The 15,267-nt window shown below is 30.6% G+C and overlaps 1 protein-coding gene across 6 annotated transcripts; it reads right to left on the reverse strand.

Moving 5' to 3' along the window:
• Positions 1 to 116: 116 nt before the first annotated feature.
• On the reverse strand, positions 117 to 11,650 carry LOC109787803 (Small GTP-binding protein). Of its 6 annotated transcripts, none has more exons than XM_083076537.1 (22): positions 11,345 to 11,649; positions 11,090 to 11,266; positions 10,896 to 10,982; positions 10,504 to 10,560; positions 10,316 to 10,381; positions 9,932 to 9,994; positions 9,261 to 9,305; positions 9,078 to 9,178; positions 8,534 to 8,630; positions 8,245 to 8,316; positions 7,769 to 7,923; positions 7,601 to 7,658; positions 6,337 to 6,417; positions 6,105 to 6,191; positions 5,891 to 5,962; positions 5,623 to 5,757; positions 5,442 to 5,515; positions 4,060 to 4,147; positions 2,131 to 2,208; positions 1,868 to 1,943; positions 1,491 to 1,531; positions 117 to 365 (listed from the first exon to the last, which is right to left on the reverse strand). In XM_083076537.1, the coding sequence occupies exons 1-22, from the start codon at positions 11,606 to 11,608 to the stop codon at positions 270 to 272; spliced, it is 2,070 nt and encodes a 689-aa protein (XP_082932663.1). In that variant the 5' UTR covers positions 11,609 to 11,649; the 3' UTR covers positions 117 to 269. The 6 variants fall into 6 exon arrangements, 4 of the variants coding, with proteins under 4 accessions (XP_082932663.1, XP_082932664.1, XP_082932665.1 ...); XR_014434468.1 differs by having other exon boundaries at positions 182 to 365; positions 1,770 to 1,943; XM_083076538.1 differs by lacking the exon at positions 9,261 to 9,305.
• Positions 11,651 to 15,267: the final 3,617 nt, after the last annotated feature.

Below are 15,267 nucleotides of genomic sequence, written 5' to 3' on the forward strand. Positions count from 1 at the left end.
TTTGCTATAAAGATATTTTGGGGAGCATTAGAAAACCGGATCCTCTGATAGGTCCCAATAATTTGTGAATATATTTGCAATTTAGAACTAGCAGAGTCAATAGTGCAACTCGTAAGTGATCTTATCAATGATCCAAAATCTTGTATGCAACTAAGAATCATAGATAACAACATTTGAACAATTATATCAAACAAAAAAATATTAGGTCCAATATTTTCTTAATATATTTACAATTTCAGATCATGTTGCAACTTACACGAAAGCAAAAATCATATTACCTCCTTTTCAAGTTTCAAAACTGCCATGAAAGCTTCTTGGGGCACATCAACTTTACCAATAGACTTCATCCTTTTCTTTCCTTCAGCCTGGATGGAGATAGACGATAATACTATTATTTAAAAGCTAAGGTAGAAACCGGAATTAAAACATCAATTGCATATAATTTCAAGTTTCCACTATGCAAATAATGAAATAATAACCATTTCCCTAACGCAAAATTATATTGAAGCTGAAGTGAGAGCACACATCTACTGATATATTCATTTCACGATACTCTATGGCATGGTTATAAATAGCAGTCGTAGTTGAAGTTTCATTGTGATCCTTAAACATTGCGGAGAATGCGACTGATGCAACCTCAATTGTGGTTGCAGGGATTGGAAAACCTTTACATAGCCGCCCAATTATAGTTGTAGACCGCAATTTAAAATCAATCTCTATGGATATACATAACCTGACAACAATTTTGATAACCTTGTAATAATAATAATTAGAGTTAATCATCCATACACTGTCAGTGTAAAATTTTTTACACTGACAACCAATCATATCTTTTAAATTATTTTATTTTACTTTTATTTAATTAAATGAGCAAATGACATGACACTATTAAGAGATATGATTGGTTGCTAGTGTAAAAAAATTTTACACTGACAGTATATAGGTGATTATCTCTAATAATTATTATATAGAGTGGGAATCAAGTTACTCTAAAAGTAACTTTATCAAGAAATATTTCACTTAATTACTCACAATATATTAAATCTTAATGATCGAACCGTTAAATTAAAAATTGTTATTGAAAAGATAGTCTACATAAATTCAAATTAACACATTCATAAATACATATTATATGTTATTTTGAAATTGTGTAACAAAATATTAAATAATTTTTAAACTATATAAAAATTTGTAAAATTAATTTGTTATTTTGTAAACTTTTAGTTTAACAATTAAATTATTGAAATTTAATATATAACGTGAGTTATTAAATGGACGACGTGCATGTTTGATTCAGCATATATGATCCACATTTAAACAAAAATCACATAAAAAATTGATTCAAAAGCAACTAATTGTCACTTCCATGTTCAACCAAAATTGACATAAATCCAAACATGCATTATCTCTATCAAGAATTATTCCTAGAGTAATTTAATCTCCACCTTTATATATATATATATATATATTGAATTTATATTGGATCATACCTGTTTCTTAAGCAATTTCTTTTTTCTTGAAATGTCCCCACCTAGAAGATCAAAGAGAAAAATTGCAAAGAAGCAATCCGAGCAATCAGACAAGAGAAAGGAAAAATAAAGTTTAAAGGTGGAGGTTATATAAAATAAAATATCGTTCTTAGTTTCTATTTTACAAATATCTACATAAGAAGGAAATTAAATTTTTTATATGGAGAGCCACACGGACAGGAAATCCTAAAATATGGGGGCAAAACCGAAGACGTTAAAGATTTAAGACAGAATACCAACCAGAAAACTATTGAAGCATTCTGATGAAAATAATGGTTTAAATATTTTTAAGCAAGTTTATGCAAGCCCCTCCCTCAAAGGTTTCCCATTTGTCTCACCGTAGCATTTGGCTAGTACGTCCTTCCTTATTGCAGATATCGCTTCACTAGCAATCACTTTTGATGCTATGCACGCCTAGAATAGAGACCATGCATATGATATCGTGGTTAGTTTAATGACTTTTAACAAAATTAAATTAATTCTACGTAATTGTGTCAGAGGAGGAGAAAGAGAAAACCATCAAATCATCTAAAGCAGATAAACTACGGAGAAAAAGACTATATATTTACATACTAGCATTAAAAGAGTACACGATCCTTACTTGAATTGGTACTTTAAACATTTGTCGCGGTATGAGCTCCTTCAACTTTAGAGTCAAAGCCCTTCCCACAGAATATGCCTGAAAATAAAGCCTCTGTTGACTTTCTGATAATTTATTAACATCAAAATTAAAGAGTATAATCACTAGTCTATACGAAGCATATCTTATGCAGACAAGAGTTTCTGTGAAACATAGTTTCCTTAGAAATAGAAGCTAAGTGCTGATAACCCTGCTCGAGTCTTCAAAAAACTGAGGAATATTGAACCAAATGAGCAGAAGAGACAATTTTTTAAATATTGAGAATATTATCTTGTAATATACTAATATTTCTTTACTTCGAGTTCTACAATAAGTGGCAAAAAACATTTGATGCCAGTGCAAGGGAGTAAAAACAGTAGGATGGTAGTGTTAGTAAAATAGGAGTTAGCAGTGACATGGGGGAGATTAAGTGGACAGCAAGGATTGTAGTTTTTCTTTTTTATATATACATATATTTTAGTTTAAATAGTTAAATAAACCATTTTGTTTTGAATCAAAGCTTTAGTTTTTTTTATCTTTTGTCTAGGACCACTGAATTGAAGGGAGGATACAATAAAAAAGTATGAGAATAATGTTAAGATGAATGGAGATATTAGTATTGAGAAAATAACACCTATTGACGAGAAGATGACCAAAAAAATCAGTAAATGTGGTTTGGATATGTGCAAAGAAAGCCACTGGACGCACCGATCAAGAAAAAAAATCAGTTTTTAGCCTATGAAGAGGGATAAAGGGAGAATAAGAAGGACATTGGAACTTAGAAGAAATTATTAAAGAGATCTCATGGTAAGTAATATTTTGATAATTTTGATTTTAACCGAGCCAATGATATTATATGATCCATATAAACAATCTCACATTGTGGGATAATGCTATAGTTGTTATTGTCAAGGACCACCAGTATCCAAATACCACATAGGGCATCCCAACCAATATGGTCGATTGGGTAAGGTCACTATAGACAACAAAACTCTTTCTATGTTATATGATTTTGACTGCTATGCGCATTTACTTTTTTTTATTACTGCAATCCAATGAAAAGAGGGAAAAATTGCAAAACAATCTCCCAAAAAAAATGTTGCATATACAGAAAATTGGAGGGAGGGTGTCCCTTGTACCCAGTAGTAGCCAAGATAACTGAGTTGTTGCAATTCCTGGTGCAAAAGCAGGCACAACATCCATGAAGCCAAATGTTTCACAAGATTTCTATAGCAGCCCGTGATAGTTTGTGCAATTAATAATTGTGATATTTAACGACAATAGTAAAAGCTTAAGTACACAAAATAATACTGGGTGAGTTCTTGAGATTACTTAAAATAAATCTCTTTCTTGTGTTAGAGGATATCATGTTCAACTTTTGATGGAAAGGGTTCAACTAAAAATGGGGATTTTCAAGCAAATGGCAATGTCAGGTCATAGTCCAAAAATGTGGTTTTTAATTAGGTACATTAAAATGTTTCTATAACTAAAAACAATCTTTTTTTTGTCTTTTTCTATAGCAACTCTCTTTTATTATTTTCATTGAATAAAATAAGAATTGCAGGTCTGACCTACTATTCAGACTACTGACTGTTAAAATTTATCGCCCATTCCTCTTCTGTTCAAAAGCCTGCAAAAGTATAATTTGGTAGACTTGGATAGTACTACAGAATTGTATTCTATTTCAATGCCTGAGCAGTTGCATATAAACAATTGCGATCAGTTAAAGAATGCTTTACCAGACCTTTTCTTTCAGAAAAAAGAAAGCAGATAAAATAAATACATTCAATTATGGTTTCCCCAAACCAGTATGATTCCTTTAACATATGACACAAAATTTACCCATGGGTAAATATGTATTTATTTCCAACCATGTATAGACCAAAATAAAGGATAAAATTAATAACATACCTTATCATTGTGCACAATTGTAGCCAATGGCTCCACACAATCACCATTTATACGTATATCAAGTTTAATTAAATTGCTTTCTACGTACCTGAAAATTAATTAACAGAAAGCATTAGAACATTTGGAGAATCCTTGAAAAGATAACCTTCTCAGTCCATACTTAATAATATGATTTTATTTATTAAAAGGTAAGGATAACTTTAAAATTATAGATACAAGTATTACGTGCTTCAATTACTTTTTTTAAAAAAGGCCATCCTCTTCTGGCGCAGAGATCAAGGTATATGAAATAATATACTGTACGATTATGAGACATGCTATGACTGTGCATGATTTACAGGATGATAAACCGCCAATTTGGGTGAACTTCTCAGAAGAAAATAAAAAAAATGAATTAATGAGCTAAAATGAATTAAGTACGTGTTTGTTTTCACGTTTTAAACGTGAAAAATCACGTTTAACGTAGAAGCTACAACGTGTAGCTTCACGTTAAACGTGATTTTTCACGTTTAAAACATGAAAGCAAACACGCTGTAAACTTCTCATATAAATGTGTTGATTGGATTATTTTGGAGATTATAATTTGTTTCCATAATAATTAAGGAAAAAAACTGTTAATAATCTTGTTCTGTCTTATCTGATAACATTAGTGAAAAACATAATCTTAGGTTATTTCTATTACATAGGGAAAAAAAAAACTCAAATAAGCAAGATTTTAGAGATTATGATAAAAAGCTAATAGATTATTTTTCTATTTAACTTTTGTTTTCTCATTTTATCCCTAACAGTTAATTAATTTAAATACAAAAGAAAACAAGTATAAATAATTTCATATCGCTTTTGTAATTTTACTAAAAAAATTACTACTTTAGACAATCCAAACAAAATAGATCATCTAAAAATCACTTTGCACCTAATAACATATCCAAACATGACATTTATTTGACGTAATTGACTGTAATAATAATGAAGTATATATATCTATAATTAATTATTGAAATAATCTCTACAAAAATCTAATTCACACAAATATTAAGTTAAAATTAACTTATGCAACTCAACTTTTTCATAAACTCTCTCATCTAACTTATCCACAGGAAGCTATTAACTTGAGCGAGCCCAGAATTCTTGCCTTAAAAAAGTCCTAATGGTACGTTTATACAACTGTAAAGCTCCCATGAGCTAGAAGCTAATCCAAAATGGGGCAATGTATGCATTAATTTACAATCCCTAAACAATAAATAGGTTGTCTTATTTATTTATTAAAACAACCCTGATTATACTACATAATTAGGGATATTTACAATAATCAACAGTACCTTGTAAGCCAACAGAATCCCGGGTGAATATTATCAATAAACTAAGCTCTAAGAGACATTTACCCGACAAAGGTATACTCCATACTAGCATAACCCTTACTTCTTGACTTTAACTGATCAAAGAAATCGCCAACCATCTACAAAATTGACATTCAAAATGATTCAAATACTTGAAAATCAAACCTAGACAAACAGAAGCACGAGATTTTAGGGTCATTTGGCAAGAACTAATGAAAGAGATTACCTCTGCTAGTGGTAATTCATAGGTGATTGATGCCCTATTTTCAGCGATAAATTTCATTTCTTTGAATTGCCCTCTTCTTTCTTGTGCTAGTTCCATAAGCGGACCAATGTAGTCCTTTGGTGTAAGCATCTCAATCTGTACACAACTATACATTAATTCCAAATAAAAGACAATAAAAAGACACAGAACTTCTGAATTAAAATGTTTAGACCTAACTGCTTCAACTCTTGGACAAGGTGAATTAACAGCAAAAAGTGCAAGAAGTAACCTTGACAAATGGCTCCTCAATTGATTTCCTTTTTCCAGGCTCCGGAAGTAAAGATGGATTCGAGCATTCGACCTTCAAGGATTTTGTGATTCAGACAAAATGATGGCGTTAATATTACATTTGTTTAAAAAATAGAGGAAATTCAATTTTAATGAATAGTTCACCAAAATATAGTATTACATAGAAAGGGAGCTTAGGAATCAGAAGAAATTACAGTATCACCATTTACACAGTTTACTCTGTACACAACACTTGGAGCAGTTGTTATCAAGCTCAAATTGTATTCTCTCTCAAGTCTCTCCTGTAATGTAAAGAACTTGTGAGATAAGATCAGGTTTCCAAAGTTGATCAGAATGTCAAATCATATTTCTGGGAATTATACCATATAAGAATATTATAGCATTTCCTATGAAAGTGAAAGAATAGATGCTTCAACAAATTCAAACCTGAACAATTTCCATATGAAGAAGACCCAGAAATCCACACCTAAAGCCAAATCCCATAGCACTTGAGGTCTCAGGTTCAAACTGTAAACAGAAAAGAAAAATCAAATCTTTTAATAATTAATCACTAACCCTACCATTGTCAGCTTGACTGTAAGAAAATTGGATATTTAAGAGAATAAAAATTGTTTGGTGTCAAAAGAAATTATGTATGCAAATTTCACAAGGCAACATGGCATAGTTTAAATAAACTTTATGACTAGCAGATTCACGAATGCTTCACTCATGAAAAAAAAACTAATTCGAAAGTGCAATTGAATCAACTCCTATATATTAAATGCAAATATCTATCTTGTATGAGAATGTCTTTAAAGACTATTCTTAGACAGGAGCATTTTTAGAGATTTTTATAATTTCTTATGTAATTCAAATTTTCATTTATCATATTTATTTATGAATTAAATTTTAATATCTTTAAATAAATGATCAATAATTAAAAATAATCTTTTGCTATGATATAAAATTTATTTTAAATCTAAAATATAATTTATATGTTTAAAAATATTTATTTATACAAATTTTAAATGTAATTTATATATTCAAATATAATTTTTTTTTGTATATAATTTATTATAAACTTTAGTTATATAAAATAAACATTTAGCTTGTGAAATGCATAGACTAAAATACTAGTAATTCAATAAACATCAAACAGTTTAAAGAGAAATTGAATTGATTAAGGGCTATTATAACTAAAACAAGAAAAACTAATTGAATAGCAAATTAAAACAACGGATGATAGCATATATAGAGAAAAGCAAATAATGTTCCTTTGTTGAAAGACTAGAAACAAAAAGTGTTGAGATATGACTAATATTTTGTCTTAGGATGTGAATTTTGACTTAACTTAATTCTACAAAAACGACTAATAAAGTGAGAGTTACACCAACTTATATACTTATATACTTTATTTTGTCCTCATCTCTAGTCAATATAGGATTTTTGGATTTTTCCAAATTAGGAAAATAATTTGTATTACAGCCTATTTTTTAGGATATGTGCTGTATAGGATAATAACTTAATCTTTTCCTTATCTTATTTTAGATTTAGCTTATATTTTCCTTATCTTTAGCATTCTTTGTATAATTATATCTACATACCCCTTTTCCGGTAATTAATAAAGCAGGAAACAGTTTTTCATATCGTTTTCACTGTTCTCAAGTTATCTCAGGTAAATATGCATTATTTTTCAGCATATCAGTATAACCTTCAGTGCAGCATCATTGAGTTGTAGCTTCTCAAGTGCATCACGCAGATCAGGAAATCTGACAACGGAATGATAATAAGGAAATGATTAATTCAAGATGCACTCAAGAGTAACAATATAATTCTTTTGCTCAAGAAAGAAAGAAGAGAGTAAACAAGATATTAATACTGGTCAGCATCAACAGGAAACAGGCCACAAAACACCATAGGAGTGGCTTCCTCGTATCCAGAGAGTGAATTATCAGCCTTTCTTCCATAGTGAGTAATAGTGTCACCCACTCTAGCATCAGCTACTGTTCTTATTGATGCAGATAGATAACCCACCTATTAAAGCACCGCACAAGATATCAATGTTCAGATTGAATAAAAAATGTTTATTTATCTTACCTTAGAGAATAAAGATGTAAAGAATATAACAATGAACGGAGTTGTAATGCCAGCAAAAATATGCACCGACACAGACTCAGGAGAAACAATACACCGTACACTAGTGCCATGCATTATGTCTTGTCATATTTATTATGTCACATTTTTTTAAGTCCTTTATCTTGTATTTGTTTATATGCTTCATAATCTGTGTACATAGGATAAGCAATATGAAATAAATCAATCAGGTAATTAAATCATTCAGGAGTATTACTTTACCTCACCAGCATACAATTCTTCAACTTGTAGTTGATTGGGAGACAAAACTCCAATTTCATCAGCAAAATAGTCCTGTAATTTTATAATCAGGCAGAGAATATTAGTAGTCACCATAATAACCGAGGACTTTCCAATGGTAGCTAGACCTTGTTTGAATTTATTTGTATGCATATGAAGATTTAATGAATGCTGAATGGAATTATGAATAGGCAACTATACTGACAGTTCGTCACCACCAAATTAAATCTTGGCAAAAATAAGGGATCAAAAAATATGAAAGGTACTGTACCTTCCCACTTGCCATAAAATAAACTCTGTCACCTTTCTTTATAGTCCCATCTACAACTCGAAAGTACACAATAACACCTCTATATGGATCATAGTAGCTGCATTTAAAGAAATAATAAATATGAGTGCCTGAAGGATAAATACCACTTGTAAAAGAATATTAACTGACACAAAATTGTAAGAGGGTGCCATACATACTACAGGAATTGTATAGCATCTAGATGCGTAAAGTAAAGGTCTCTGACCCTAAACCCTAAACCCTAAACCCCACTAAGCTAAGTATACAACAACATGTGGCAAAAGAATTACCTAAAGTATAGAGAATCCTAGGACATGGAAATTAGATCCTTGAACTTTACAATAAGTCTACCAACTATCAAGTCTCAGTTGAAGTGTCCATGTTATCATTTTTAGGTTGTAGGGACCTTTTTCATGGTATCAATGTCATCTAAATCTTAAATGATAATCCATGTGAATCCAAAGCATATTGCCAACATATATCATCAAATGGATTAATCAGACAACAGTTGGAAAAAAAAAAATACCTATCAAATATTAAAGCCCTCAGTGGTCTTTTAGATGTATCTTCAGGTGGAGGAATTCTTGAAACGATTGCATTGAGGATATCAATTATACCTATTCCTTCCTACAGACGAAAGTAACTATTGTTATATAATGTAAAATCATAAACCAGGCAAAAAACAGGAAACAAAAGAAAAAAAACAAACCTTTGCAGAGCAGAGAATCGCATTGCTACAATCTAGACCTACAATCTACACATGAAGTCAATTCAACTTAAAAATTTACTTATGAATATCATAATCATGATTCAAGAATTAATCAATAAATAAACCAGAAAAGCTCATCTAAGTTAACATGTTCACAAATTTTATATCCCCTGATGTGTAATCTATAACCAGTCCAGTTATTAGTGAGACTTTAGAATGTTAAGCCAATAAAAGAACAAATTAATTTTATGGTACCAAAAAGTTAGGCAGAGTTCTCAAGCTGCAGTTCTTTGGCGTGTTTGGTTGGAAAGAAATGCTAGAATTCTGAGGCTTCAACTGAGTTCAAATGGGATTGAGTAGTTTTATGGCTTCTTTGTGGTGTCTCCTCATGGGCATTTTAAGGAGGGCATAGATTGGTATACTGTGTTTCATGTTTGCCTTTTATTTTCCCTTGTCTTTTGTTTGTATCGTCTTTAGTCCTTGAGGATTTCTTATCTTGTTTTGGTATCTTCCTTTTCTATCTTATTAAATTCCTTTCTTATAAAAAAGGAATAAATTATAGTGTCATAGGAGAACTGAGAAGGATCCTAGACTATCTCCCAGTCAAGCTGAAAAATTAAGAATAAGAGAATGATGACATTGAGGGTCTAAGTTGAAGTTGACAAACAAACCTCTTCAATCTCCTTGATAACACGATCTGGTTCTGCACCTGGGAGATCTATTTTGTTCAAAACCTGTTTCAGAATATCTAGTGTTACTAAACATGCACACATGCAACACATTTGGACATATTACCTCATAACTTTATAAGTGATGAAAAAACAGACAGAAAGCAAACTATTCACAATTTGAAAAGGGCGAGTCCCATGCCACAACTTTGTGCCCAAAAAATAACACAACTGCTTAGGGAGTATGAATATGTGGCAGTAGTGAAGCCTTTTTCCCAAAAAAATATATTCGAGTTTATTAATTGAAAAATAGCACCAATAAAGAATAATGAGTATCAGTAAACTAAAATATTAATTAAAAGTAGAATACTATAATGGAATACTTACAGGTATAATTTCTAGGTTGTTCTCCAAAGCCAAATACACATTAGCTAGTGTTTGTGCTTCAACCCCCTGTGATTTAAAAACAATATTTTGTGAAAGCAGAAACCAGAATTGCTAAAGAAGATCACCCTCACATGATAAAGGCCACAAAATCAGAAAGGAAAGAGAAACATAAAAGCATAGAGATTCACCTGAGAAGCATCTACTACAAGAAGAGCACCCTCACATGCAGCAAGTGACCGAGAAACCTGACCACAGATGAATAATCACAATCATATTATTAAGAGTATGTTTGGATAAATTTCTCCATAGGTATTTTTAAAAGAAAAATGAAATATTTTTCTCTATAAGCTAAAATTAGCTTATCCACAAGTTTTTGTATAAATCCTCTCATATTAACTTCTCCAAAAACTTATTTTAAACTTGTGCATAAGCTAGATTAACTTATGAAGAAACTAATTTTTTTTTTCTTTCTATTTTCTTCTGCTAAAAGTGTTTACATAGAAGTTTATCAAAACATACTTGTTAAAAGAAAGGTAAAGTGCACAACTACATAAATCTACATTACATTACATACACATACCTCGTAGGAGAAGTCGACATGCCCCGGAGTATCTATTAGATTCAAGCAATAAGGTTTGTTTTCAAACACATAACGCATTCGAGCTGCCTGCCATGATCAAAATTAGCTAAATGCTTTCTCAAATATTTAAAATTCGAAAAATAAATCAGTTAAAAATAAGATTAAGATAATAAGGAATAAAAAAAAGGTGGAACCTGAAGCTTAATAGTGATTCCTCTTTCCCTCTCCAAATCCATGTTATCGAGAAACTGATCCTTCATCTCTCGCTGCTGCACCGTGCCAGTAACCTGAAGCAACTTATCCGCCAACGTGGATTTTCCGTGGTCGATATGCGCAATGATGCTGAAGTTTCTTATATTACGCACCGGCACCTGAAACCAAAACCGAACCGATTCAAACCGAATTAGCGTGTATTGTAGCTTCGAACGAGGGCAATTTAGTGAATATACCTTAGAGAGACGATCCTCGCCGGCTCTGGCGGCGGATTCGAGGTCGGCGCTCGCGACCTGACACGCGACGCCGCGGCGAAACGTGGAGGCATTTGGAAAGACGGAACAGAAGCAGCGTTTGGATGAGTAGAATCTGGTGGTGCTTCTTCTCGTTCTGCTTCGTTGAGTGTGGAAGAACGCGCGTTGGTGTTGGTGTTGGTGTCGTTGTTGCAGTTGAGTTTTAACGGATAAGAATAGAGACGCGCCACAAATTTCTGCGGCCATTGAAATTGTGACTCTATTGCACCGTTGCCAAAATGAAACATGAGGCTTTCAACTTATTTTTGTGAATGTGCGCGCGATGGGACCCGCTTAATTCATATTGGGTTGGGCTGGGCTCGATCTGTTTTGAACAAAGCTGTTAATCTGGGCTCGGTCCAAAATGTATGGGCCAATACGACCCGATTTTGCCTGACCGAACCGGGATATTTCTTTGAGGACAGTTCTATTTGCACTTTTATCTTTTCCTTTTGGAACTCCTATCATATTTAATATATATTGGATAATATTATATATTATTCCCAGAAATTAATTTTCAACATGTATTATTGGATAAACTTTTTATTTTATTAGTTCCTGAAATATACTAAACTAAGCATTTTAACATGTGAAATGCATAGTATAAATGTTTATTTTAAATAACTAAAATTTATAATAAGTAAATACTTCTGAATGTATAAATTGTAGCATAATTAAAACTTGTAATAAATTACATATAATATTAAAATATAAAGTTAAATAAAAATATGAAAGGAAAAAAAAGTTTAAATAGAAATATTCTTTCTTCCCACCATTTTTTTACATGTCACGTGTGATTGTTTTGTTCGATTAGTCCTAACCCTAAGTTGGGGTCTTTAGTGCATGTTTAGAGAGAAAATTATTGTACCTTGATGAAGGACTCCACAAGGATACAAATGATTACACATGTGTGGTCTTTATTGTGTGTGGGACTCGAGCATCACTCTAAAGTGGAAATGAATTCCCTCCAAGAGCATGTCACATTCGTTTGCACCAACTTATTTTGTACCTTTTTTTTCATCTTATGTGATGTGATTAAGTGAAAGGCAGGTTAATAACTTGTGAGATATTAGCTTTTCTTTTATCTCACCTTTGTTCTCCAAAAACAGTTATAATCTCTTTTATGAAATACTAACTTAAACCACAGGAATTTAAATGCATTCAAAAAAAATTGAGGTTGAGAATTGAATTTTTTAGATGCATCCAAAAGTGTTAAAAATAAATTAGATTAAAAAATGCCACATTATAAGTACAGCACAGGCATAGATAGGGTAGAGAAGCAAATCGAGTATAAGGAGGTTATTGTTAAAGCTACTATTTTTTGTATCCACGTGATTGTTTTATTTGAAAACTTGATTACAGGAAATATCAAACTTTTATCTAAAATTTGTCATTTCCTAAAGACACGTGATAGCACTATGAAGACCGTCTTGATCTGGGCATCATCGTAATTCACGAGTTTTTTGGGAATAATTAATAACACGTCACATGAAATTAAACTAAATATTACAAAATCATCACATTTTTTGTTTAAATATTTCATAATCAAGTGAAGAAATTTTTTTATTTAGAGAATAAAAATAAAATGATTAAATAATTAGTATTTAATAAATTCATGATGTTTATCCCATGCTCAAGTTTAATGAAAACAAATAAAGTATTAAAATAAATTTCTTCAAATTTTATTATATCCAGTATATTGTAAATCATTCAAACATTTTTAACTGATGGTAATGGACATTGTAAAATGTAAATGATATTTTTATATTTGTATATATTTTTTCTTGATAGATATGAAAAAAAATATTTGGAATAATTTGAAGTTAGATTGTTATTAAAAGAAATCTGACTTTAATAAGTTAAAATAGGTTAACTTAATTTTCAATTTATTTCAATAAGATTCATAACTAAATTTATGACATGAATCTCATCTGCTAAATTTTATTTAATAAATACCTAAGACATTTATTCTTCTACACTTTAAATAGACAACTAGGTAATCATGAGACTTGATCACAACTTTGATACACTCAAATTTGATATAATTTGTATGAAATTTAAAATTTATTATAGATTTGAACCCTATAATTTATTATAGATAATTATTAGGGTCGACTTAGTAGTAGAAATTTAAATAAAATATATAATATCTTAAATGTAAATTTTAGTATTCTCATAATAATTTTAATGAAAAAAAATTATTATAGGTGGTAACAAAGTTAAGTCACCCTTACGCTCATAGTCAACTGCCAAAAAAGCAAAGGTTGTCTTTTTTGGGGTTTTCGAAAACGAGTTAGAACTTATAAATTTTGACCTACCTTATTTTACGGTGGGCAGAAATAATAAAAAATAAAAATAACTAAAAAAAATACATATCTTTATAACGTGAATAAAAATATAAATTAAAAAATAATAAATTTTAAAATTATCTAACAGTATAAAATAATAATGGACTTTACTTATAGCTAATTTTTTTAAGAGATCCGATTAATCATTTTTAATAAAATTTCCTTTTCTTAATCACATTTCATTCGTTTATAAGATTAGACTTGGAATCCAATTTTAATTGGAACAATCTTTGAAAACATATAATTAAATAACAAAAATTTAAAAACAATCGAACCGACATCAACCTACTTTCCCCTACCACAACTCACGAATTACATAGGACAGATAATATGGGTCGGAGGGTGTTAGCATGTGCAATCCTACTTGTATAAAACCACAACCTTGTCCCTCGAGTTAAATCTATTTTACGTACCATTCAATTTTATTTTTCCTCTCTTCTATTAAGGACAAGTTTGGTTTCAGGAAAAAATATGGGTTATTAATTTAGTTTGTTTTTAATATTTTAAAAAAAATAAAAAAATAAAAACAGTGAAATCTGAATGTCATGTTACGTTAGAAAGATAGTTCCATTATCTATCTCCATGTTACTGCGCCTTCACGCTTGTGTAGTGTCTAGGAGCATCCATGTCGGTGTGAGTAAATGTGCCTACCAAGTCCCAACTTATTCCTCTGTGTTGTCAATTGCATCCTGTGCCTTGTGCAGTTTCTGTTTTCACCATCACAAAGGAGGGAATTTAATTCGCTTCTTTGCCAATTCCATATTTCAATCATAGCAGATTTTATTTCATTTTTCTTATTCATTTCACGTGTTTCTAAATGAATCAGATCCACTGGTAGTGTTTCTATCTCTGTCACTACTCACACTAGTGGGTGTGCTCATCATTGTTCCACAATTTTTAAAAAAATTATAAAAATGGTTATGCTGAAAATTAGTTTGATAACTAGTGTGTTAAAACTTGTGCAATAAATTGATGATTTTAAAATGCTCGAAAGTCAATAATAATAATAATTATTATTATTTTGAGTTTGTAAAAACTTCACTTAGTTAATTCTTGTATAACTTTTAAAGTAATTATTATGAAATTAAATAAATTTATCATACATGACAATACATGATTGGATGATAATTTATTTAAAATGGAGAGTTTACTTTTAAAATGCTCTCCAGCCAACTAAAATCCAATCCAAAATCTCATAATGATTGTAAATTTTTCGTCAAGATGAGCTATTTGACAGAGTAAAAATGGGTAAATACCTTCTAAATTATTTTGATGCTCAAGTTAGTAGAGATTCTATAAGAGTAATGACATGTAATAAATGTTTAATTGTTACCGTGACAATAGCTGTATTTATAGGAGTACGAAATTGATCTGATTACTTAACACAAAGACTAAGATATCTCATGGACAATAATAATTCATCTTGTTGTAGCAACAAAGTAACTTTAATCTCGAACAAAGTATGATATATTGTTCACAAATGTATATTAAGATTCATGTCCTTGAGTATTTACTCTC

This window comes from Cajanus cajan, chromosome 6 (genome assembly GCF_000230855.2).
Source record: "Cajanus cajan strain Asha chromosome 6, NIPB_CcT2T_4, whole genome shotgun sequence".
NCBI lineage: Eukaryota > Viridiplantae > Streptophyta > Magnoliopsida > Fabales > Fabaceae > Cajanus > Cajanus cajan.